The sequence below is a fragment of the Ictidomys tridecemlineatus genome, chromosome 7 (genome assembly GCF_052094955.1).
Source record: "Ictidomys tridecemlineatus isolate mIctTri1 chromosome 7, mIctTri1.hap1, whole genome shotgun sequence".
Lineage (NCBI taxonomy): Eukaryota > Metazoa > Chordata > Mammalia > Rodentia > Sciuridae > Ictidomys > Ictidomys tridecemlineatus.
In genome coordinates this window covers 190,925,731-190,952,528 of record NC_135483.1, presented here as the reverse complement: position 1 = coordinate 190,952,528, position 26,798 = coordinate 190,925,731, and the positions used below count along the sequence as shown (strand labels likewise).

At 44.6% G+C, this 26,798-nt stretch overlaps 1 protein-coding gene across 9 annotated transcripts in view; it reads right to left on the bottom strand.

The window, feature by feature from the left end:
* The window catches only part of Armc9 (armadillo repeat containing 9), a 138,511-nt gene that overhangs the window by 95,581 nt on the left and 16,132 nt on the right, over nucleotides 1-26,798 (bottom strand). For all 9 annotated transcript variants that reach the window (XR_013424382.1, XM_078018200.1, XM_078018201.1 and 6 more), the window contains exons 6-9: nucleotides 22,881-22,973; nucleotides 21,481-21,505; nucleotides 15,924-16,081; nucleotides 10,566-10,664 (exon numbers count right to left, since the gene is read on the bottom strand). Coding sequence is in view for 8 of the 9 variants with exons in the window: in XM_078018200.1 (XP_077874326.1) it covers nucleotides 10,566-10,664; nucleotides 15,924-16,081; nucleotides 21,481-21,505; nucleotides 22,881-22,973 (375 nt within the window). In the remaining variant the exon portion in view is untranslated. The remainder of the gene's footprint in view (nucleotides 1-10,565; nucleotides 10,665-15,923; nucleotides 16,082-21,480; nucleotides 21,506-22,880; nucleotides 22,974-26,798) is intronic.

Sequence of the window (26,798 nt, the reverse complement as noted above, 5' to 3'; positions counted from 1 at the left end):
AAATTCTGAAAGGACTGGAAACATGTCACCCTCCTGTCCTCAGCATCTGCTACAGTGCCTAGGCGGACGGAGTCACTGATTCAACATCTGTTGAAATGAAGGAAGACGGACCCCCAAGAGGCCTACTCCAGGGTCCTCCAGTGCCTAGGAAGAAGCCCTGGTGATGACGACTCTGTCACTGATTGCTTCCCTCTGGCAGGTTTACAGATGTGCAGATTCCCACCTTGTGGACATCTGACCCTGCTTTTCAATGGTTCATGACTATGTATGTTCCCATATTTTTTAGTCCTTGGGTTGTATTAATTAGTAAACGGCTTATTCCTGTTACTGGCTTAGTGAAGAGTTCAGAAAATAAGTTGGAAATGGTATCTAAATTACTCATGCAATACATTAAAGAGGCCAAGAAGCTGACAGTGGGTCAACTGGGTCAAATAAGGACATGGCCACACTAAAATATCAGCATAATACAGATAAAAATTAAGAATTAGAAGGGCTGGGGTTGTAGCTCAGCGGTAGAGCACTCGCCTGGCGTGTGTGAGGCACTGGGTTCAATCCTCAGCACCACATAAAAATAAAATACAGATATTGTGTCCACCTATAACTAAAAAATCAATATTAAAAAAAGAATTAGCAATGCTGGCTAATTCCTATTTTCCCAATAAAATTCAGCACTGCCTTTTTTTCATAGCTATAGGAAGTTTTCCGTTATTTAAAAACCAACCCCTCTTGGCTAAACTCTATCAATCAATTTGCCTCATGAAGAAAGTAGTTGACAAGTAGGAATCACGGCCCCTGAGGAGTGGAAACAACAGGTAAGTGAAACCCCACTGGGACTTCAGCATCGAATCAAGGAAAGAAGAAAGCCAGGGATGAGCTGCGGAAAAGGGCTCGGCACTCTGCCCAGGAGAGAGTGGGAGGCCACGGTGTCTCACGCATTCAGCCAGCACCTACTGATGACACCATCTGCCAGGTCACTGCTAGGCCCTTGGTCACACAGGGGTGAACAAATCAAGTGCCTTTCTCAAGAACTCCTGGTCCAGTGGGGGACACATGGCCAAACAACCCCCCTTGCCGCAGTGTCCTCACCTGCAAGATGGTGGTCCTCACAGTGAGCTAATTCCGGCCTGCTCAGTCTCCACCCCCAGCCCCACAGATCAGGTCCCTGTGGTTCTGTGGTGAATTTCCCTCACACCCAGGACTTTCTCTCCAGTCCCCACACCGGGACTTCCTTTGACACTGCCTCTCTTCTGAGCACAGACGGCCATGGTAAGAGTTCCTTGACCACCAGTGGGCATCTCATGGGCATTAGCTCATTTCCTGCACTGTTGTGGAGATGAAGCACCCTGCCCTGGGCCAAGAGTCCAACCAGGAGTCGGGTCCCAGAGCCCACGCTGGCTCGGCTCACTCCCCAGCCACGCTCTTCCTCCGGCCCTCCGTCCTGCTTGGCCAAGGGGAGCTTTAACAAAGCCACCTCACCCCCATCTCCTCAGTCTCACCTCTGGCACAGCTCTGTGCCATCCTCCTTCTTCATCCTTCAAACTCAGTTCCAGCCATTGTGCTCAGTGAGACAGTTCCCAGCACTGCCCTCTACCCTCACTTCCTGGAGCTCTGACAAACACGGATTTTTTTTTTTTTAATATTTACTTTTCAGTTTTCGGTGGACACAACATCTTTATTTTATGTGGTGCTGAGGATGGAACCCAGCCCTGCGCATGCCAGCCAAGCGTGCTACCGCTTGAGCCACATCCCAGCCCAAATACCAATTTTTTTGCCTGGTACTGCTGTGTTCTCCACAGAGCATAAGGAATGTTTTCCATGTTCCCATGAGAAGTGGGCTCCATGTTTCTACTTTCCCTCCAGTGGTCCTCAACAGGGAGTCACCTTGTCCCAGGGGACATTTGGCAACATGGGGAAACACCTTTTGGTTGCCCAAACTAGGTGCTATTGGCATCCCCTGGGTAGAGGCAGGAGGTGCTATTACCCTCCCATCCACACACAGAACAATCCAGTGCTGGAGTCCAAAAGCCCTGCTCTAGACAAGGGCTTTTTGTTTTGTTAACAAAGCAGATACTCAGATCTCTTCTGAAATGAATTGAGTTTCTCAAGGATTTGCCATCATATTTATGATACGTAGGAGGTGTCCACCTAGAAAGGCCAGGTAGGACCACATGTGAGTAGGGACCACAGGGATGGCAGAGCAAGTCAGCACAGCCACCTTCCCCAGCCCGATGACACTGAACTCCTCCCTCTGACACAGCTGCTCCAGTTGGTAAGTAAGTACTGAATTCTAATTTAAATGACAAACTTGAATTGACCTAGACATTGACCCCTGGGCATAAACTTGCTTAATGATGGGGTACACAGCAGGCCATAGCTCTGCGTCCTCCTCCTGGGTAGAAGTCTTAATAATAACACAAAAGCACTGAGGAGGCTGCTCGAGGTTCTGTGGAGCACTTTTCACTGTGTGCTGGATTTCTAGAGGTCTACATGTGCAGGTTCTTGAGCAGCATGTGATAAGAGCAGCTGCTGGCTGCACTCAGGAGTCACTGCCACCAACTGTGAGCACTGCAGCACTTGCACAGTGTGGGGACAGTTCCAACAGGTAGGCAGCAGCCCCAGCAGGAGAAAGATGACAGATCCAAACATCAGCAACCACAGAATAATTCCCCTAACGGAGCTCACAATAGGTTCCTGACACAGGAGGAACAAGTTTCAGAGAGAACTCCCTTGCTGAGAAGTAGGTTCTGGGGCCCGACTCCAGGCCAGGTGGCTCTTTATGATCTCTAGGTTTTTATGCTGAGAGCGCAGAGAATGGTCACTACTAGGAAGCCTGGCAGGAATGCTGGGGCAACCTTTTCAGGGCCCAGGTGTCGAACAGGGGGTAAGTAATGTGTTAACGCATCAGCTATTCCCTGAGCACCTTCACTGAACCACTTCAGGGCGAGGCTCTAAGCCAAGGTAGAATGGCAGTGTAACAGGGGTCCAAGTTATGCTTACACAGCCCTTGCTGCTTTGCCACTGCAACTTATTTTTAAAAAAGACACATTTCAGGTGGTCGAGAGAGAAGAGGGGAGGGGAGGGGAGGGGTGGGGGGATAGTAGATGATAGGTTAGAGAGCAGAATTCATCAGACACTAGAATGGCAATGTGTAAATCAATGGAAATGTAACTGATGTAAACGATGTGATTCAGCAATCTGCATACGGGGTAATAATGGAAGTTCATAACCATTCTGAATCAAATTGTGAAACATGATATATTAAGAAAGATGTAATGTTTTGAAAGACCAACAATAAAAAAATTAAGAGTTAAAAAAAAAAAAAAAAAAAAAAAAAAAAAGACACATTTCTTTCTCTTCCTCCTCTCTCTCCTCCTCCCTAATCTCAGGGCAATCAGGATTACTTTCTTCCCCATTTTAGGCAGAGTATCCGTCCTTCAGTGTGCACCCACCATAGAAACCAGGTAATCCAGACTTTGGGGATGGCACCTCAAGATCTCAGAAATGATTCTCTCCCAAATTAACAAATGATTTACAACTCCAACAGAGGACATGTGGGGTGTAGCCTTTGAATCCCCTCTTTAAAAATCCCCGGTTCCCCTTGACAGGCACAATCACAGCTTCTGGACAGGAGTTCCCAGTGCTTCTCCTTTGCTAATAAAGTTTTTTTCAAAACTGTGTCCTCACTGGATTGGCATCAGGGACAAGGACTAATCTTTCAGTAACAGTAGCATTTATACCTTATTATGGATTAGATCTAGAAATGTCCCCAAAAAACTCATGCTTTGGAAGCACAGTTCTCAATGCAGATCGACTCAAAGGTGGGGCTTTTAGGCACTGATTAGAGTTGTAACCTCGTCAGTGGTCCATTTGATAGATTTGAACGGGCAACTGGGTGAGAACTATGGGCAGGTGGGGTGTGGCTGGAGGAAGTGGGTCATGGGGGGCAAGCCTCTGGACTGCTCTGTTCTGAGCTTTCTCTCCCTGCTTCCCGGCTGCCACACACAGAGCAGACACCCGGCCACCGTGATGTTCTGCCTCACCTCAGGCCAGGGCAACAGAGTCAGGTTCCTGGCCGTTCATGGATTGGTCTGTGGGCTGAACCTCTGAAAGCTGCTTGTCAGGTCTCTGGTCACAGTGATGCAAAGCTGCCTACCACACACTCCTCGGCCACAGGAAGACCCTAGAGCCTGGGCCCGAAGCAGCTGCTGCCCTCTGGTGCAGGGGTCCTGGCATGGGGGAAGATGGGTGCTGGGACCACCTCAAGGACAGGACAGCTCTCGGTGACAACAGTGGGGAAGGACTTTGCTAATGACATGTGAGGTCAGTCTGCAGAAGTGTTTTCCGAGAACTCAGTATCTGAGGTAACACCAAGGAAGGTGACTGCCAGTCACCCAACTGGAGACTGATGAGCAGTCCTCTCCTGAGGGACTTCTCCAGAGGCCTTGGTATGCCACTGTGTGCTTGGAATCCCACTAGCGAGCCTGTCGCAAACTCACTAAACCATAGCTTGTCTGGCTCTGGGGCAGGGAATCCTGTGGGATTAATGTTAACACAATTTGCACGGAGCATAGGGAGACTGAGACTGAGCCAACACACTTGGGAAATGCGTCTCTGCTGGTACAAAAGTGGCAGGAAGAGCAGGTGCTCATCCGGAGGGGGAGAAAGAAGAGGCGGGGCTCAACATCGGCAGGCTAGGACAGCAAGCAGCTGCTAACCCCTGAAGACCAGCCGGTGCCCACCAACTCCTCTTGCCCCTGCTCATGCTGCCGCCTATGCTGTGCAGGAGCGCATGTGACCAGGGACAGCAGGACCCTTGGCCAGACCTCCAGAGAGGTTCAGATGACCACAGTGGGACATATGAGGCAATGTGCTCAGCCCAGGGACTGTATAGGTAATGGAGGGCAGAGACCACTGGAAGCAGTACAGGTGCTGTGGCCAACTCCCTAGCAGGAAGGGGGAGGAGCACAGCATGAGGAACGCTCTACCCTGCAGCAAGGACAGGTACTGGGAAAGGGCACAGCACAATCAGCTGCCTGTGCGACACCCTCATCCTTCTGGAAACTTGAAGGTAGAAACAAATAGGACAACCAGAAAGGTAACTCCGGCTGTAAGTATGTAGTTGGTACAGCAGGAACTTTGAGATGTTAGGGAGAGCACCTTGTAGAACCTGAGCAAACGCAACAGCACCAAGACTGGGGAAGGAGGGAGGATGCTCTTTCGGGTCCTGGTGAACAAATGAACACAGGGCAAAGAGGGGAAAGGCCCTGGGCAATTCCCAAATGTTCCCTAGAGTTGCTCACTGAGACAGATAACACAGGAGCCCAGTTTGGAGACACTATGGCAATCCTGTCAGACTGGAGGAGCCCGGAATTTGCAGATGGCCAATCACAACTCTACCAAGTGTCACCAGGTTAGTTCAGGGGTGGGACAGGACTGGAGTGTGAGGTACAGAGGGAGGGGAGCTCAGTGCGCAACTCCAAACCCACAGGGCCCTGGACTAGAGTCTGCCTATGGTGATGGGCCAAGGGCAGGTGTCTGCACCCACCTAGAAGTCACAGAAGGGGAGGGCAGGGCTGCTGATGCTGAGCTTCAAGGCAGAGCGATGACCACATGCTGGCAGACTCCAGGAACAGTCTTCCTTGGCCGAGCAAAGACAGCAATGCTCCTGGACACAAGGCCATATGAAAAAGGGTGACCACAACCACTGCCAATAAGGTTTCCCTGTAATAGAGGGTAGGTGTGGAAGTAGATGGTTTCTGAGAGCCACACTTCTGGGGCCTGTCAAGAGATACACTTCCTGCCATCACCTGGAAGTATTTACTTCCAATGGGGCCTCACCTAGAATTGTTGAAGAAGGGAGGGTTACTTCCCAGAAGGCCATTTCTCCAAATGAGGATGCATTTAATTGGAAATTTCCCATCTCATGAATGCACAAACCCAGGGCTGCCACTAGGTGGGCCTTGGGACTCACCCAAGGGCTGTGACTCAGATTTCCACCCTGAGGGTCAGCCCAAACTCTCTCATGACCAGCTGCCCTCTGCCTATTCCTGCCACTGGCCTTTTTGGACACAGACTGTGGCAATCCTGTCAGGTAGGAAAGGACCTCCCTCCCCCCAGCACACTCGTCCTTGAGTCTCTGAATTCACGTATGCCTGGGAGGACAGAAGACAGAGAAGGGAAAGAAAGACAGGTCAAGGGCTTTCAGTGCTGCAGCAGTACAAAGACACAGCTGCATCGCTAGCAGCAGCCAGGGGCTGAAAAGCCACCACCAGAGAAAAGAATGGCTGACTGCACCGTGTTCTCCAGCTGAAGCTCTAAAAGGGAAACGTGCATACACTCTAGGGACAAGACGACTCTTGAAAGTGTGTTAAGTTAAAGAAAATTTGTATAACAATAAATATACTGAAACCTTAATATATAACCCTAATTATACATGTAATACATTTACCGAAAAGGTTTACGGAGTACGTAGGCAGCAGGGTCAGCTGAGGGAGGGGCTGAGGTGCAGGGTGAGTGGAGGAGGAAGGGTTTGTGTGCTGCTCCTTTTACTGGTGAGCTGTTTTCCAGTGAACATACTTGCAGAGCCCTAACCCTACACCTTGGTCTAGGGTTGACTTTCAACAGATCATAGCAAAGGAGCTGCTCAGCTGTGTACGAAACATGAAGCCTGACCCAGTAGAGGGTCGGCCAGAGACGTCTAGCGTCAGGCTCCCCTCAAATGCATGCTGCGTGACTTGTGTGATCTTACAATTACAGTTAAGTGCTGCTTAATGATGGGGATACGTTCTTTTTCCCCCCATTATTGGGAGTTATACCCAGGGGCACTTAACCACTGAGCCACGTCCCAGCCCTTTTTACTTTTTATTTTGAGACAGGGTCTCAGTCAGTTCCTTAGGGCCTAAGTTGCCCAGGCTGGCCTCACACTGGCCATCCTCTGCCTCAGCCTCCTGAGTCACTGGAATTACAGGTGTTGCTACTACACGGCCTAACGGGGATGTCTTCTGAAAGGTGTCATTACACGATTTGTCATCACAGTGTCCTTACACAATCTAGGATGGCCAAGCTGTCACCAGGTGACATGCAGTCTGTGGTTGGCAGATGTCCTTCCTGAGTAATCTTTGGAGCTTCCTGTTTTCCTCATCTCTGGTGCCCTAAGGAAGGATGCTTACTTCTTCTCACTAGATTGCTGAGGACATGAACTCTGGCTCCCTGCAGCCCAGTTTTTAAGCCTGATAAGTGAAGGACAGACACACCTGAGGTGGGGCAATGGCCTGCAGGGCTGAACTATTAGAGACTCCAGGGAGAATTCTCAGCCTCCAGAAAATGAATCCCGGCAATAGTCATCATTCTGGGAGTACCCGGATTCACCTGCCAGCTCTGGTCATGCAGGCAGCGTCTTGGACACAGTTACCTGGGCATGAACTGGAGAAGGGCAGGAGCAACACTGCCCCCTGCTGTTTCCATCACGGGGTGGTCATGGGGCACTCTGCCGGTGAGAGCTTTCCTCTCTCTAAGGAGAGGGCAGACTCCCTGTGTTTGTGGAACTGGGTGGATCTGGACACACACCACCTGCTCATCCTCTCCCATCTCCCTCAACAAGCCAGCCAGAGGGCACAGTCAGTGTGGCTCCTCCATGCTGACCCCACGTGGGAGCACGGTGGTGACAGTGGTAGCCCTAGCTTGGCAGAGCTGCCCAGGACGGGGTGAGCCTGATTCTATAAATCTAGTTCAGAGAAGGAAACCCACCTCCCTACCAATCAACTCCATGAGGCCAGCACAACAACAGAGGTGGGGAGGGAAGAACAGGAGTCCTGGATTAGACAAAGCAGAAGGCTGGGAAGGGCAGGGAAGGGAATAGGGAAGACGGAGGAATCAAACACAAGTTTCCTGTCCTTATATATGAACACACGACCAGGCAACTCCACATCATGTACAACCACAAGAATGGGATCCTAATTAGAATAAGTTACACTCCATGTATGTAAAATATGTCAAAATACACTCTACTCACTTCTCAGAGGAGGACATACAATCAATCAACAAGTACATGAAAAAACGCTCACCATCGCTAGCAGTCAGAGAAATGCAAATCAAAACCACCCTAAGATACCATCTCACTCCAGTAAGACTGGCAGCCATTCTGAAGTCCAACAACAACAAGTGCTGGCGAGGATGTGGGGAAAAGGGTACTCTTGTACATTGCTGGTGGGACTGCAAATTGGTGCAGCCAATTTGGGAAGCAGTATGGAGATTCCCTGGAAAGCTTGGAATGGAACCACCATTTGACCCAGCTATTCCCCTTCTCGTACTATTCCCTAAAGACCTTAAAAGAGCGTACTATAAGGATACTGCTACATCGATGTTCATAGCAGCACAATTCACAATAGCTAGACTGTGGAACAAACCTAGATGCCCTTCAATAGACGAATGGATAAAAAAAATGTGGCATTTATACACAATGGAGTATTACTCAGCACTAAAAAAATGACAAAATCATGGCATTTGCAGGGAAATGGATGGCATTAGAGCAGATTATGCTAAGTGAAGCTAGCCAATCCCTAAAAAACAAATGCCAAATATCTTCTTTGATATAAGGAGAGCAACTAAGAACAGAGCAGGGAGGAAGAGCATGAGAAGAAGATTACCATTAAACAGGGACGAGAGGTGGGAAGGAAAGGGAGAGAGAAGGGAAATTGCATGGAAATGGAAGGAGACCCTCATTGTTATTCAAAATTACATATAAGAGGAAGTGAGGGAAAAGGGAAAAAATACAAGGGAGAGAAATGAAGTACAGTAGATGGGGTAGAGAGAGAAGATGGGAGGGGAGGGGAGGGGAGGGGGGATAGTAGAGGATAGGAAGGGCAGGATACAACACACACTAGTATGGCAATATGTAAAAAAGTGGATGTGTAACCGATGTGATTCTGCAACCTGTATACAGGGTAAAAATGGGAGTTCATAACCCACTTGAATCAAATGTATGAAATGATATGTCAAGAGCTATGTAATGTTTTGAACAACTAATAAAAAAATTGTAAAAAAAAATACACTCTACTGTCATGTATATCTAAAAAGAACAACAACAAAAATATCAACTCCGCGTTCTCCCACAGAACCCTGTCCGTAGTGAGGGCGACACTTTGATCTCACTCTTCCTCATGTTTCTCAGTGGTTCAGAACTCAGCAGGGGATACAGGGGGCTTTTTCCTGGGCCCTTCTGAACTTTCAAAGTTAAAGTAAGTTGGAGAAGCCTAGGCCCATGTTAACAGCCAAATCTGAAGACCAGGCAAACGCAGTAAGCTAACCGGCACCTGCGGGTTTCCCACAGGCTTGGCACTGCCTTTACAGAATGCCACCTGCTGGAACACACCAGTGTGACAGGGCATCTGAGGAGGAGCAGCCTGGGGCCACTTTACAAAGGAGGCCAATAGGTGTCCACTTATTTTTGCTGAAATTGACGACAGCCTGCTTGACCCTAAAATGTTCATCGCCTTAAAAAATAAAAAAGTAACGTTCCTCTCCTTCCAAATCCTAAATCCTACCAGTTCAGTCACTGCACACCCCATCTAAATTGCCAAGGAGCCCTGAGAACTCCATGTCACCTGACCCTGGGCTGCCGGGGCAGGGGCAGCACCATAAAGGGTGCGACTGGCTCCACTGGCAAAATGGAAAACGGACAGACTGGACAGGAGGCCACAGGGACTGACTGAAGTTCATGATCATGTGGCTGTTTTCCTTCTATGAGGGACTGGGGATTGGACCCAGGGTCTCATGTGTGCTAGGCAAATGCTCTACCTCTGAGCTACACCTCCAGTCCCCTAAGAGAATATTCTTAATCTTAAGAGATAACACCAACCTTATAAACATACACAACTCTAAGTAGCTGTTAAAAAATAAATTTAAAAAACTCTTAAGTATTTTGCAGTAAAGGGTCATAATATATGCAATCGATCCTTCAATGGTTCAGAAAACAGATTTTATGTGTGTGTATGGAAAAAGAGAAAGCAAATAAACAGGTAATGCTAACAGTTGATGACAGATAAAGGGTATAACAATCTCCTTTGTGCTACTTTTATAACTGTCCTGTAAATCTGCAATTATTCCAAGTAAAAGTTAAAGGAGAAGAAAGAATCCCTGACTTAGACCATATAAACCCCAAAGGGCAATTCTTTTAAAAAAGAGAACGAGGCTTCCTTCCTTCTTTTCCGACTGACACCCAGGCCTTGGAGGCCTGGAGCAGCTGCCCCAGCAGCTCACAACATGCCTCTCCACTCCAGCCTCAGAGACTGCATTCACTTTCCTCTTGTGGGGCTGGGGCTGGGGCTCAGGGGGAGGGCACTTGCCTGGCATGTGTGAAGCCCTGGGTTCAATCACAAGGACAGCCAAAAAAAAGAAGAAAACAATCAGAGACAGTTTTCCTTTTGAGAGTTTCTAGGCCTCCAGATCCAGCTGCAATTCAGCCTCTTGAAGAAGATTTTTTCATGCACATTCATTTTCTTTAGCTACATTCATTGTAAATTTGAGGAACAGAGCAGGGATGCTCTGCCACAGGCAGAGAGTCTCACCGTCCCAGGCCTCGTGAAGTCCACACTGTGCGCCAGGCTCTGCCGCATCTGGTTACTGAAGAGGCGGATGCAGACACTCTGCAGGTACTCTGGGGTGATCTGCAAAGAAGACACGGGGACCTGTGGTGAAAGGCACACAACCCACCCAAGGGACAGTAGGAGGCTGCTGTCCCCCAACATCGCCTCTGTAAGGCACAGTGATGAAATGCATGAGCTAGAAAAAGAATCATTTGGCTTTAACTTTGGAGCTCTTGAGAAGAATTAATGCACTAACTTGACAGAAAAAGCTGCTAATATATCCTGAGGTGTGATCAGAGGACATCACGCTTCAAACGGTGTAGTCTTACCTGCTATAGTCCCACTGCCTTGGAAAATAGATTTTAAGCCATTTTTGTAAATTCAAGAAATAAAGTCACTGGGTGGCCATCATGTGGTGGAAAGAGGACCAGGCTGCAAACCTGAAGGCCTGGGCCCTAGAGAGAAGCGGCAGCCTGCCCCTTGCACTCCTGACCTGAGATGAATCAGGGTTACCTGTAGGGCCACAGCGAGGGGTAAATAGGGTCACACAATGATGGCTGGGTACATGATGAGTGATGACAGAGACGTGACTAACAGTCAAGGGCCTGGCAACATGAGGCTGAACTGCGTCACCATTAGGGCTGCTGTCCCACAGTGTTCTTCGGTATGCCTTCACCTCGCTCACAGTCCTTATAAGTCAGGATGGGTATGTGACATCTAAGGTGGTGATCTCTGCATTTTTTCCTTTCATCTTTTCATAAAAATAATACATGCTTATTTAAAATGTGTGAGTCCCCCACTTTCTTCCAAATCACAGCCTTCCCCCACAAACCAATCCTTAGGGGCAATTAAAAATTCTGCAGCCTCACAAACTTGTCTCTGCATCCATCAGAGGGGAACCTCCTTTTGCACAGCTTCATAATTCTTTTGTGCTGAAACTTCCACATGGTAATGGAACTGGCTTCTATTCCTGCCCCTCGCTCACTCATCTCCACGGAGGAGGGCAGCCTAACTGGAGAGCTGGGAAGACCTGGGAGCACCGGCCCAGACCTTTTCTTGCCTGCTGGGGCTCCTGCCTATACCACTGCAAACTTCTGGGCTGCTCTGTCCATTCCATGGCAAATGTCTGATCATTCCTGGACACACAACAACATAGGAAATCACAGATCACTCAGAGAAAGAAGAGCCCCACTAAAGGTTAACCTCCTACATCATCCTGAGTGCACTGCCAATGCATTCCTACAGTCTTAAAACGTAAACATTCCCTTTTTCACATATGTGCACACAAGTGAACTGAAATAATACAAGAGAAGTTCAAAAAGGAAAGGAGTTGAAAGAGCTGTGGTGGAGGAGGCTTCCTACACGATCCTCTGAATCCCGTCTTTCGCCATGAACACAGTCTCTTTCACATTACAGACCAGCCAGTCCAGCCTCAACACTTGAGGCCCAGGCCCCTTTACACCCCCGCCTGTGGTCTGCAAGCTTCTGCTCACCAACTCCAGCGATAGGAGCTCACAAGCTCATTTTGGTCACATGCCTCATCAGGTATCACATGAACCTGGCTGTAGGCGGTACACCCAGAATGAGGCAAGTTAATTTTTAATATGTCAGAAAGCAAAAGGAAGGTTCATACATTATGAAAAACTAATTTGAAAAGCAAACAATGAACTGAGAAAAACACTTGCACTAGATAAACTGTGAGTGGCTCTACTCCAACAGCCCTGTCCAAAGCTGAACTCCTGATACCCTCACGCCTGCTCCCCACCCAAGGCCTCCCTGTCTCAGCTGGTGGCAACACCATCTTTCCAGTTGTAAACGTCGCCCTTGACTGCACTCCCTCCCTCCCAGGTCCAGTTCAGCACCATCTTCATCCCACGTCTGGACAAGCACTTCTTCCACCTCAACCACATCCTCCTTCCAATGACTGCCACTGCCTCTGTGCTGCTCCTCTCAGTCTCCCTGCAGCACCTGTGGACGGTTCTGAGTGGCCAGGGACTGCTACATCTGTCAGACCTCTCCACTTCAGCATTCTTCTACTCGGCTTCCTCAGGGTGAAGGCTGAGCCTTCTGATGGCCCCCAAGCTGCCCACCCTGACTTGCAACTTCTCCTCCTGCTTGTCCCCACCCCAGCCTGCCCTGGGCCCTGCTGGCCCCTCTGGGCCCAGCTCCACTCCTTACACACTGAGGCACAGGCCACGCTGTGCACTGGCTGAGGCTTTGGCCTGGAACTATCTTCTCCCCACACTGTATGCTATTCCCTTGCCTCTTCCCAGCAACCCCAGCAATGAAGCTCGGTCCACCTGCACCCTGTCCAAACTCACAGAGCCCCAAACTCTGATCCCTTCATCTGGCTTCCCTTTGCCCCCTAGAGCTGTCCTCCTCCAGCCCAGGCTCTTATATATTCTGCTTAGGTTTGCTGTTCGCCATCTGCACTCTTTACTGCAGTGCCTGCTCCCTGAGGGTGGGGTCTCTGCTTTGCAGAGTGATGCATTCCAAATTCCTAAAATAGAGACTGGCTTACAGTATGTATTTAACAAATCTTTTTCAAACAAATAAAACATATTTAAAAAGTTCAATTCCATATGTAAAGACTATAACATATATTTAAATCATGAGATAATATTTCTAACTATCAAATTTGCAAAACATAAAAATTTTAATAATAATACCCAGGGTTAGCAAGCGTTTTTTTTTTTTTTTAATAAAAAAAAAATGGAATCAAGTGGAATCGCTGGAATCAAGTCAGCTTAACCTTCTTGAAGGATCTTTTTTGAGGGGGTACTGGGGGTTGAACTCAGGGACACTCAACCACTGAGTCATATCTCCAGCCTTATTTTGTATTTTATTTAGGGTCAGGGTCTCACTGAGTTGCTTAGTGTCTCACTGTTCCTGAGGCTGGCTTTGAACTCGCTATCCTCCTGACTCAGCCTCCTGAGCCACTGGGATTATAGGTGTGTGCCACCACACCTGGCTCTGAAGGACCTTAAGCATAAAATTCAACCTGGCAAATCAACATTAAAAAAACATAACAAAGGAGCTGGGGTTGTAGCTCGGTGGTGGAATGCTGGGTTTGATCCTTAGCACCAACCACATAAAAATAAAGAAAATTTGGGCTAAGGATATAGCTCAGTTGTAGAGTGCTTGCCTAGCATGCACAAGGCCCTGGGTTCACTCCCCAGCACCACCAAAAAATAAAATATGAATGAATAAATAAATTTAAAAATAAATAAATAAATAAAGGTATTGTATCCATGTACAACTAAAAATATATTTTTTAAAAAACATATAACAGAGGTTCATCTCCAAAGATATTTTCAACTTTATCAATGACATGAAAACAAAAACCTGGGGACAACCTAAATACCTAATAGCAGGTACCTGATACTACATGAAGTGTGCCTCTGACATATGACCAAAAACCCTGCAGCCACTGAAGGTGAGACACTGCAGAACAACACTCAGTGGCTTCAAGCGTGTAATTCTGTAGTATTACACAGCAGGCCAGAAAATAATGTGTGGCCTGCTAGGAGCCACTGCAAAGTATTACATTCATATGGAAATTGGGCTCCTACTGTTCACTTAGGCCCATTTGGGGACTCAAGTTACTAGACTCCTGGAGAGTTCCCATTGGTTGGGGAAGGATGGTAGGAGGGTGTTCCGGGGGAAGTGGAGCCCCCCGGGTCCGGTAGGGACACACGTGTGTGGGTGTGTGGACCGGCTTGTTAGGGGGACGCACACGGCCTCTCACAAAATAAAACTTTGTTTCAGTTCCATCTGGCTTGTGTTTTTGTGCTCAGCCGGATTGCAGCATCGCAAGCCGGCGTGCACTGACAGCGACCCGCGAAAGCGCCCAGCAGGAAGGCAGCAGGTGAAAACAGCAGCGGGCAGAAGCGGAGCCAAGGCTCACGCGGCCCCCGCCGTCCAGCCTGCAGCAGTGGCCTAGAATGCACTTTGGGAAAACATGTGTATTTAAGTTCTGAAAAAAGTCTGAAATATCGACCAGTATTAGGACTCACAATTATATGTAATGTTTCTTATTCTTTTTGGATCATTCTATATTTTTGAAATTTTCTATAATGCATACTATCTTATAATCACATTTTAAAAGTTAGTAGAAAGAATTTTAATACACAAACTTACACTGGTAATAAAACTATATATAGTACTTAATACACACACAAAAATGAATACAAATAAAATTATGAAAATACAAAAAACATCAGCAGATTGTAGCAAGGTCTTACACTCATTGTGACACACTACAGTTTTACAAAATGTATTCCACTGAAGGCAAAGTGACAAGGGATCTCTGCATTGTTTCCTATAACTGCACCATGAACCTATAATTACTTCAATTTTTTAAAAAACTTATTCTCCACAAGGAGATTTTATTGTACTTCCTAATTTTTTAAAAGTGAAATACTAAAGTCATTCCCATTATAGTCAGGGAGAAAATGAAGATGCCCATGACATCATTCAACAATGTCCTACAGGCCTTAGCCAACACTACTAAAGAAAAGAAAGATACTGAAACAAAGTAAAATAAAATTAAAATATCATTATTTGAAGATAGAGAATCAACTGAAAAACCTAAGCAAGTAATAGGGTTCAGAAAAGCAGGTAAATGTATACAAATCAACATGTGAAAATCAACTGCTTTTCACTATACCAGCAGGGCAAGAGCATTTCCCACACATTTTTCTCTGTTGCCAATTTATCCTTATAACATTAAGAATTAGGGTCAGAGGTTGGTGGCACATGCCTGCAATGCCAGTAACTCAGGAGGCTGAGGCAGGAGGATCCCAGGTTCAAGGCCAGCCTGGACATCTTATTAAGACCCTGTCTCAAAATAAAAAATAAAAAGAAATGGGAATGTTACCTCAGTGGTGGAGTACCCCTGAATTCAACCCCCAGTGCTGCAAAAGCAAAAAAGAACAAACCAAAAAATAAATAAATAAATAAGCTAGGGGACTGGGGTGGTGGCTCAGTGGTAGAGCGCTTGCCTAACGTGTGAGGGCACTGAGTTCAATCTTCAGCAACATGTTAAAAAAATTATTAATTAATTAAAGGCATCGTGTCCATCTACAACTAAAAAAAATTTAAAAAAAGAATAAGTTAGATAAAGATACGATAAATAATGTATTAGGAAAATGGGTAAAATACTGCAAACAGCATGATGAACCCATGTGAAGCATCAGCTCAGCTCTTGTCCGTGTGAGCCTTTTTAAATAGAGAGGCAGGCTCTGCTGGTGGAGGAGTGGCCAGGGACTGCCGACCACACAGCCCATTCTCCAGACACCACTTCTCTCCAACAGAAATATACACAGGGATCTTCCTTACCATCTTGCCACTGACTGTGGCCTCCAGGGAATCCACCAGCTCGGCTGTGACTCCAATGAGGTTGTGGTAGTCGGCCTGGATCTTATTGTACCGCTTCAGGTACGTCATTGACCGACGCTCGGCTTCGACCAACTGCTGGTGGAGCTGCTGCAGCATTTCTAGGAAAAGGGAGTACATGAAAGCCACACACAAAAACAACAACAAAACCCCACAGAACAAACTGCTTTCTTCTCCAAGGACTATCATACCTACTTTCAGAATATTTTGCCGTAATAACAGACTTGACACTATTGTGTTTAGCACTTTACCTCTAGTTCATGCCACCTATAATTACAAAGGATTTTATAATCATTAATTTAAATTCTCTTGGTGCTGTAAGTTCAACTAAATCATCAGTGGGCTCCCAAACAAAATCTCTTCCCTTGACTGACCCCCACAAAATTTCTAGTAGTTCTTCTATTTCTAAGGATTAGAATCAACATTTCTTTCTATATTCAGCTCACAAAACAGTGGAACCAAACCTGTGTCCTTTTCTCTGTTTTTGTTCTATGAGGCTATCTGGGGGATATTCCTATCCACAGGATGGTCCTCCATTTTAAACAAAAATTGGAGTTGCTTGACTGATGCTTTAAGAATAAAAACCCAGGGTTGGGGTTGTGGATCAGCGGTAGAGCGCTTGTCTAGCATGTGCAAGGCCCTAGGTTCGATCCTCAGCACCACATGAAAATAAATAAATTAAATAAAATAAAAAGTATTGTGTCCAACAACAACTAAAAAATTGATATTAAAAAAAAAAAAAAGGATAAGAATCCAGGGCTGGGGCTGTAGCTCAGTGGTAGAGTGCTCGCCTAGCACGTGTGAGGCCCTGGGTTCCAACCTCAGCACCACATAAAAATAAATAAATAAATAAAGGTATTGTGTCCATCTACAACTACAAAAAAAAAATAAAAAAGAATAAGAATCCAGAAGAAGATAAGACTGCAGTGCTCATGCTGCTATTTGAGAAAGCATAAAGCCACTCCACTAGAGAGATCGAGGCCACACCACTCTGGTCACACCTAGAAAGGGCAGATTCTCATCAGGGCCAGACTTATCACTTTTTTTGGGGGGGTGGTTATCAGATATTAAACTCAGGGGCACCTAACTATTCAGCCATATTCCCGGCCCTTTTTTGGATTTTTTTTTTTTTTTAGAGACAAGGTCTCATTAAATTGCTTAGGGCCTTGATAAGTTGCTAAGGCAGGCTATGAACTCGTGATCCTCCTGCCTCAGCCTCCCAAGATTCTCACTTCTTAATCTACAACATAAGGATAATAATTTTACCTTGAAGGGTTACTATAAGGATTAAGTAAAAAACACACTCCAAGTGTCCAGTGCAATGGCTGGGATAAAGCAGGTAATCAATAAGTGGTGGTTATTATTATTTCATTTCACAGAAAGGGGTCAAAGGCTTTCTGAATGTATTTCTATGCAAACAGATAACTGGCAAAAGTGCAGAAAGTCTGCATCCTAAGCAGTGGTACGCAAGCTTTGAAATACATCAGAAACATCCAAAAATAAAGATGATCAGAGCCAGGCACAGTGGTACACGCCTGTAATCCCAGCAGCTTGGAGGCTGAGGCAGGAGATCATGAGTTCAAAGCCAGCCTCAGAAACAGCCAGGCGCTAAGTAATTCAGTGAGACCCTGTCTCTAAATAAAATACAAAATAGGGCTGGGGATGTGGCTCAGTGGCTGAGTGACCCTGAGTTCAACCCCCAGTACCCCGAAAAATTATAATAATAAAATAAAAATATAGATGATCAGGCCTCACACTGAGACTTTGATTCTGTAGATACTCGGTGGGAGGGGGGTGTCCTATGCATCTATGTTTTCAACAAGCTCCCCAATGACTCGATGCATAACATAAGTTTGAGAACCAGTGTCCTAAGTTACCCATTCTTCCATGTTTGTTATGCATGCTCACACACATTCAGACTGTATTTCAAGAATTTCCATGTTTCACAATTATTTGAGTACAGAAATAACTATTATAACTATCAAAACCAAAATATCATTAATAACTATTTAGTATTCTTATTCAGCAACCATCAAATCTCAGTGTTGAAAAATAATTTTAAGAAGTCAGCTGATACAAATTTACATCCAGTACTTGAGCTCCCAGAAAATATCTCTGGAAATGATTTCTTAAGCTTCTCCTTAAACATTACAAGGGAGAGGGACTCACTACATTCTTTCTCCTTTTTAAATGTGTGCTATCATTAAAGCTCTTCATATGTATCAAAATAAAAAATACATAAATTATAATTTCCAAAGATGAAAATTCTCCTATTCACAATCCCACCTCATGGTAACAAATATGAGAATATTTTTGTGCAATCTGTCCATCTACCCCAAGGGGTAGATGAGGGACCAAGTTGCAAAACCCATCATCTGGGCCATAATACCTCCCAAATCTCAACATGAGTGTCCCCAAAGCAGTCTTTCTCCAGAGGCAAATGCACAAAGGAACTCTTCCCCTTAGAAGCTCATTTTGTAATTAACTAAACAAAAGGAACCTTTGCCTTGGGAACCCAGAATTATAATTTATGACAGTTTCAAACGTGGCATCTTTAAGGAAAAGGAGAACTAACTTCCTGCGATGAAAGAAGCTAACTTCAGGATGAGAGAAGCAGACCACTGGACTGAAAGTTTCATGACCAATTTCAAATACATTATTTGGCAGAATAATCTGCTATCTAGAGACATCAGCTTGCAGTCATCCCAGCTAGCTTCGAACAAAGATCTTAATTTTAGAGACTTCTTGGCTGCTCAGGGAAAAACAATCAATTTTAAATATGGGGTTCTGGGGGCGTGGCCTAGTGGCCCAACACATGCAAGGCCCTCGTTTGAACCCCTGACCATGACTGTATGATTTCAGTGATACCTGGAGGTAACCAACTTTATTCCAGAGCATTAAGCAGCACTTTGACTCTTTTCCCTATCAAAATTTTTATGAGATAAGAACAACTCTGATAGATTTAGATAGGAGGTGTCCCTGAAATGTTCCTGTGTTAATGCAGGAAACGTTTTGGGGGTGAGATGATTAGATTATGAGACCATGACCTAATCAGTAGGTTAATTCATTTGATGGATTAATAATCTGAATAGAAAAGTAGGTGGTAATTATAGACAGGTGGGGCACAGCTGGAAGAGGTGGGTCGCTGGGGATTACACATTTTGCCTCTGGCTTCTTGTATCCTCTCTGCTTCTCAGCTGCCATGTTCTGAGAAGCTTTCTTCCAACACACCCTTCTGCCATGATGTTCTGACTCATCTGGAGCCCAGAGCCAGGGAGCTGGCAGACCATGGGCTGAACCTTGAGCCAAAATAAACTTTTCCTCCTCTGTTGTTCTTGTCAGGTATTATGGCCACAGCTACAAAAAAAGCTGCCTAACACAACTCAGCCAGGATGCCTTGCCATGCACGAACTCAACTTTTAATAGGAAAGTATCTAGACTTTTCATATTCTAAAACTATTGATATGATGTGCACAAAAGTCCAAAGAATGCGTCTCAAGTTTACAAAAATTTGAGATGCAAGAGACATACGCAACTAAAAGAACGTCACAGGACATTTTCTGATAATTCTAGCATTCAAGGAACCAATAATGAAAGTGATAGAAATCTCACCCAGGATCACTCAAGCTTTCTCTGTTAACATTTCTATTTCATTTAAAGGCATTGCTTCCCACTCCAACAAAGAGTTAACGAGATTTTAATTTTAGAGACTCCTTGGCTGCTTAAGCAAACCAGGGAGACTATGTCTCTAATAAAATATAAAAAAGTTCCAGGGATGTGGTTCAGTGCTTAAGCACCCTGGATTCAATTTCTGATACAGGGGAGAAAAAAAAAAGTAAAACAAAACAGAACAAAAATGACTATATGGATTAAAGTTCCTTTTTAGCTTTTCATCATTACCTTTTCTGCTTGTTTTTTTGGGGTGAGCAGCCAGACCTGGTTTGCTGGAACCCCTGGAATTCAGCCTGTGGCAACACTGGGAGGTGGTGAAACCCTTAGGAGGGCCCGGGCCCATCTTTTTTTTTTTTTTTTTTTAGGGGGGGGGGGCAGGGGAGGGTACCAGGAATTGAACTCAGGAGTGCTAACCACTGGGCACAGCCCTTTTTGTAGTTTATTTTGAGACAGGGTCTATTGAGTTGCTTAGGGCCTCGCTAAATTGCTGAGGCTAGCTTTGAACTCGTGATCCTCCTGCCTCAGCCTACCAAGCCACGGGGATTACATGTGTGCACCACTGTGGCTGGCCCAGCCCCGTCTTTTCATTCTGCTTTCTGGTTCCTCATGAAAGCTCCCCCCCTTGCTCCATGTCTTTACCATCAGGGTCTCTCACCACAGGCCCAAAGAAATAAGACAGCCCAATCTTAGGATGGAAACTCCAGAACTGTGAGTTAAATAAACATTTTCTCTTTATAAGTTAATTGCCTCAAGAACTTCATTACAGTGATGAAAAGATGACTCACACACAAGGTTACCAAGGACAAAACGAACACTAAAGCCTTTCACATCTGACACTACTGAAACTCTCCACAGGTGGCAGACCTAAAGTATTACTCATTTGTCAAGTTGGTAAGCAGAGTTAAATAATTTATTAATATTTTCTTTCTTTAAAAAAGTTTAACTCTCTAAAAGAAGCATAGAAAAACAATGGCAGGACGTTCTGCAATATTCTCTGACAATGCTCTACTCTGAAAGGGGCAAACGGGATATTTCACAGACCAAAACTTTCATGTAGCAAAACTCCACCTACTGGGAATTGAGAAACATGCCATCGATACTTACTAAAGGCATGAAGCACCACACACACCCTTCCCAACATGTTAATTCAGACACTTTTCAAAATGTAATATCAAAGACAAAACTGGCCCCAACTGAAGCCACCAATTTCATATTAACTAGTTTTTCTCACCTCGCTGGAAAATGTTCTGGTAAAAATTACTGACCATGGAAAAACATCATTTTACATATAAACTTAAGATTGGAATTTCTACTTTGAATATAAGAAATGGAAAAGATTTATAAGAATGGGTGCTGAATAAAAAACCCCATTTGACTAGTTCAAGATAAAAGTTAAAATATTACAATAATTCCATAAGGGGCTGGGGATTTAGCTCAGCTGGTAGAATGTTTGCCTCCCATGCACAGGGTCCTGGGTTCAATCCCTAGCACCACCACCAAATAATAATAATAATAATAATTCCTTAAAATAACCCCATAGTGTCCTGCCTTCAGAGCTGCTGAAGTCATTTATTTCCCTTGGGGACCCTATCTGGACCCTCCATTTCCCCAGGCCTTGCTATCCAGTACGAAGACTAGCTGGCAACACCAGACACCCTGAGAGCAGGCCTCAACACTGCAGATAAAGATGATTACAGAGCACTTTGTAAATATTTAAAGCCCTCATTTTCCAAGTCTACAAACTCTTTCCATCGCTGTTCCTACTTCACAGCTTAAAACCTGAATTGGCAGAGCTGTTCTTATAAAAATTTTAATCTAGATGATTTACCTTTGTTGTTTTGTCCATTCTCCTTCTGGGATGAGAAATAAGTTCAGGAAAACGAGCGTGTGGTAGACAGTACCAAAGAGGAAGAGGACTCTCAGGACAACGAAGCCCAGGTCTAAGCGTTTCTGTGAGGAGCTAAGATAGTTAGCGATGTCTCAATACTCTGTTGATTTCACTCCCAAAACAATCAGTCCTCTTCTCTCCATTGCAATGATCACTGTGTTGGTGGAGCCTTGCCTATTCCCACAGCCTCCTAAAGGCCTTCTACCATCTTCCAAAGACCTTCCCCCTGCAGCTGAAATGTCCTAAAAATGCAAATATGCAACTTCAACTCCAAAGCTTTATCCTAAGGAAATTGAGATTGGGGTGAGTATAGTGGAGCCAGACTGCTTGGGTTCAAACCTCAGCTCCCGTGTGTCTGGATGGGATACCAAAGCAAGGTATTCATGTGGGGTTTCTCTTTTGATCTCATTAAATTCTTCTTAATTTTTTCATAATAGCACTATTCACATACCATATAATTCACCTATTTATAAGGTATACATTTCAATAGTTACAGTATATTCACAGAGTTATGCAACCATCACCACAGTCAATTTTGTTTTGGGGTTTTTTTTGTTTGTTTTCCCTTCTCTTTTGCAGTGTGGGAGTCAAACCCAGGGTCCATATACAATAGGCAAGTGTTGTACCAATTTTATAACATCTTCCCCATCCCCCAAAAGAAACCCCTCATTGACTAGCAGTCATGCTCACTTGCCCTGTTCTCCCCAGCCCCTGCCACCATTAATGTACTTCCTGCTTTCATAGATTCACCTCTTCTACACCTTTCATATAAACAGAATCATACAACATATGGCCTTTTGTGCCTGGCTTCACTTAGCATAATGTTTTCATTATGTTGTAGCCTGAATTAGTACTTCATTTCCTCTTCTATTTCCTCGTATGGATACATCACATTTTGTTTATCCTTTTATCAGTTGATAGACATTTGGGTCATCTGCCCATTGGGCTTTTAGGAATGTTGCAAGTTGCTGTGTGGACATATGTTTTCACTTCTCTTGGGCATAATCTTGGTGTGGAATTGCCAGGTCATATGATAGGTCACCTTCTGAGATAACTGAACCTGTTTTTTGAAGACTATTAATGATATGAGAAAATGTTCTCTTCATTTGATAAAAAGATGCAAAAATAAACACACATACATGTATCTGTTTTTTATAAATACTGCAAACTTCTGGGTATATGTACGGGTCTTGGCACAGCCTCCCATTAATGCTTTGTTCACCTTATAAATGTTCACAATTTATATTCACAGATTCACAATCATTACCCTTATCTACCAGGCACCTGCAACCACTGGCTGCTCTCATTCTGCAGGGGCTCCCACTGCTTCAAAAGGATACGTAGATTGTCAAAAGCTTTGGCGTGTTATTCGCTTTAAAAATTAAAGCCAGAAACTTTTCCAGCTTCAACTTTAACTCTGGAGTCCAAGAGTCCTGGAGACAAGAAAAAAAAGAAAAATAGTACCCCACTAAATGCCAGCAGTACCATCAAGTTGGGGCCATTTGGTTAAGAGCCCTGCTAGTTACGGAAACCAAAAGCAAGGGATCTTGCCAGAGATGTGAGAATGTAGAAACAGGTTCTAGGACATATGACCAGTTCAGTTACAGAAGACTCAAGAAGTCACAGTACGGAAAAAACAATTCAGTACATGATCTGAATATTTCATGTGATTTAAACACAAGCATGACAAGTGACCTTATTAGGTTGAATACCAAAAATAATTATGGTTTAGGCATGCATGGCGCTGGTAGGCATAACACAAACAATTATCGCTAAGTTACTGATGGTTCCAAAGAAAGAAACTCATTTTCATAGAACTTGCCCTCATATGAACAAAGAATAGAGGTCATTATCTGAAACAAATACGTCCTATCATGTCAAGCAGTTATTTTTTCTTAAAAGATAGAGTGAGGGGGGGGAGAGAATTTTTAATATTTATTTTTTAGTTTTTGGCGGACACAACATCTTTGTTTGTATGTGGTTCTAAGGATCCAACCCGGGCCGCACGCATGCCAGGCGAGCGCGCTACCGCTTGAGCCACATCCCCAGCCCCCTCAAGCAGTTATGATATGTCCCTTGAAAATAATGTATTGCAAATAACACTCATTAAAGAAGGAAAAAAATAATAAAATAAAAAGTGTGACAAGTACCAATCTTTCAATACAATTTTCTTCACACACTTCATACAAAAATAACTTCCACTCAAACCAAGAATTTCATAAAAAAGTCGCTATCCCAGTAAAACACTCACATCCACCTGCCTGGTGGATCCTGCCGTCGCCCTCCGACTGTCCCATCCTTCCCACCCTCTCCTCTCCAGCTCTGGATCCAATCACTCTATCCTGTGCCATTTAGTAACAATACAATTTAAATGAACAAGAATTCCTAAATTTTGAAAAGATTTGTTAATTTTTGACACTATGTGATCATTTTGTTTATAATGTATCCCCCCAGAAGACGTGTGGAAGCCCTAACCCCTGGTATCTCATGAGGTCTTTGGGGAAGGGGCCACTGCAGGGGTAATTACAGTTAGGAGAGGTCACACTGGCACAGGGTGGACAATTAATCCAATGTGACTGGTGCCCTTACTGGAACAAGGAAATTTAGACAAAGGAAACATGAAGAGAGAAGTAGGCCATGCAAGATGGAGACGGAGGCTGCAGCAAAGCAGACTCAAGCCAAGGGTCATCCAGAACCACCAAAGCTGGAGGAAAAAAGGCAGGATGCTCCCCCGGAACCTCCAAAGGCAGGCAGCCTGCGCACACCTCGACCCCAACCATGCCCAGTCTCCAGAAGTGAAAGACCATAGATTTCTGTGGTTTCAGCCACAGGGTCCTTGGTTCTCTGTTGGGGCGTCCTTAGGAGGGCAAACATGGCATCCAGAGCTCAGGGCTCTCTGCACTTGACCATCTGGAAAAGAACCTCAGAGAGGACTGCTGTATCTCAACATGAATTGAGACTTCTTAAAAACAAACAAAGTATTTGTAGAGCTCCAGTTAGGCTGCTCTGTTTTGGTTACCATTTTGTAAAACCAACAAATAATGTATTTCCAACTGGTTACCTCCCCAATGATGCTCTGCTAATAACAGGCTTAAGACTGGAGTAAAATCTCTCTGGGGATGAACCCCTCATTTTTTTTCTCAACTGTTATTTTTCCTGTGCTTTCAGCTCTGAGAACATTTCCCAAGTCTGATGGGCAACTTGACCACCATAATTCCAAAAATAAGCATAAAGAGCCAGGAGAAGCCCTGGGTCAGCTCTGCTGAATGATCTAGAAAAAGCCATCACCCTTTTTCTCTCATGGTTTCTTCCCTTAGAGAATGCAGGCTTTTAAGTAGATTAGTCTGGCTGTAAAACAGACTCTTCACATGACAGGGAACCTTTACTTAGGACCCTGATACAATGAGTCACGGCAGCATTACTATGGGAGTGAGGAAGGCCCAGGGCTCACCCCCTGGTTTACCTGTGGCTTCCTTTCTGTCCCTTACAGAGCCTACAAGGCTTCTCCCCACTTCTTCAGATCTTCACTAATCAAGCATATAGTGGTCCCTAGCACAGAACAGGTGTCCAGAAGTTTTTCCTAAAGTTATCAATTACAGGAATTCATAAGTATTTCTGCAGAAGGATGATCCGAAACTGAGTTTGCAAATAGAACTCATTACAATACCTATGAAGGAATTTCCTGTCTGTCAACACTGCAGAAGGGATGATATAAAAAAGCAATTAAAAGAACTCTTTTGAAAAAAAGGCTATTGTTTTTAAATGCACCCAAGTGTCAAGGAAGGAATGCAGAGGACAAAATGAAGTGAAAGCAGGAACCCCAAGAGTTAAGGAACATCGAAGACAGTGTTTTTGCTGTAAGGATAACTGCAGAATGTTGAAGACCTTGAACTTCAGTTCTGAGAGTTGTCATGAGTATATAAGATGGAAAACAGAAGATCTGCTCATATTACATAATCTAAAGGAGACCCCAGAACAAACCCGGGACTCCAAAGGACTGTAGCATAAGTAAAATGTTATGGATAATAAACTCATTATACAGAAAGAACCAGTATTGACCTTGACACTGGGTGGAAGGAGGGAAAAGCCTAATTTGAGATTTCACAACCACACTCAGTACCATGAGCTGAGACTGACACTACCTGGGTTGTCCCCAGATCTCCTGCAAATAATCTGATTTCAAATGGTCCTAGGTTGGTATGCCCCCCAAGACTGGAAGATGCCAATAAAAATCTTCTTTGGAAGAACCAAATCGCATCCAGGCCTCAAAGAAATTCTTTCCAGTTCCAAGTAAAATAAACTCATTAACACTTTTTTTTTCTTAAAAAGGGAAATAAGTCACTGTCAGAGCAGCAGAAATAGACACAGTAGAACCAAATTTACACAGACTTTTGGTATTGAAATTCACAGAGAATATGAGATAAATGTTTAATATGTCAAAGAAAGCAAGAAATGAGAGTATAAAAATGACCCAGCAAATCTGAATAAAAACAACAAGGGCTGGGGATGTGGCTCAAGCGGTAGTGCGCTCGCCTGGCATGCGTGCGGCCCGGGTTCGATCCTCAGCATCATATACAAACAAAGATGTTGTGTCCACCGAGGACTAAAAAATAAATATTAAAAATTCTCTCTCTCTCTCTCTCTCTCTTTAAAAACAACAACAACAACAACAAAAACCCTTCTACCTTAACAAGTTAATAAAGTAGCCAGGCATAGTCATGCATGCCTGTACTCCCAGCAACTCAGGAGGCTGAGGCAGCAGGAAGATCACAAATTTGAGGCCAGTCTCAGCAACTTAGGGAGATCCTGTCTCAAAATAAAACATAAAGGGCTGGGGATGTGGCTCAAGTGGTAGCGCGCTCGCCTAGCGTGCGTGCGGCCCGGGTTCGATCCTCAGCACCACATACCAACAAAGATGTTGTGTCCGCCGAGAACTAAGAAAAAATAAATAAATGTTAAAATTCGCTCTCTCTCTCTCTGTCCCCCTCTCTCACTCTCTCTTTAAAAAAATTTAAAAAATAAAATAAAATAAAACATAAAAAGGCAGGGTGTGTAGCTTCATGATAAAGTGCCCCTGCATTCAATCCCCAGTGCCACACATGCACAAAAAGTTAATAAGTGAAATCACAAATTCAATAAGAACAGATTAATCACAGCTGAAGAATAAATTTGTGAACTGAAATATAAATGTGAATAAATTGCCCAGAACATAGCCAGAGAGATCAAGAAATGAAAAATATATGCTGTTAAAAGACAAG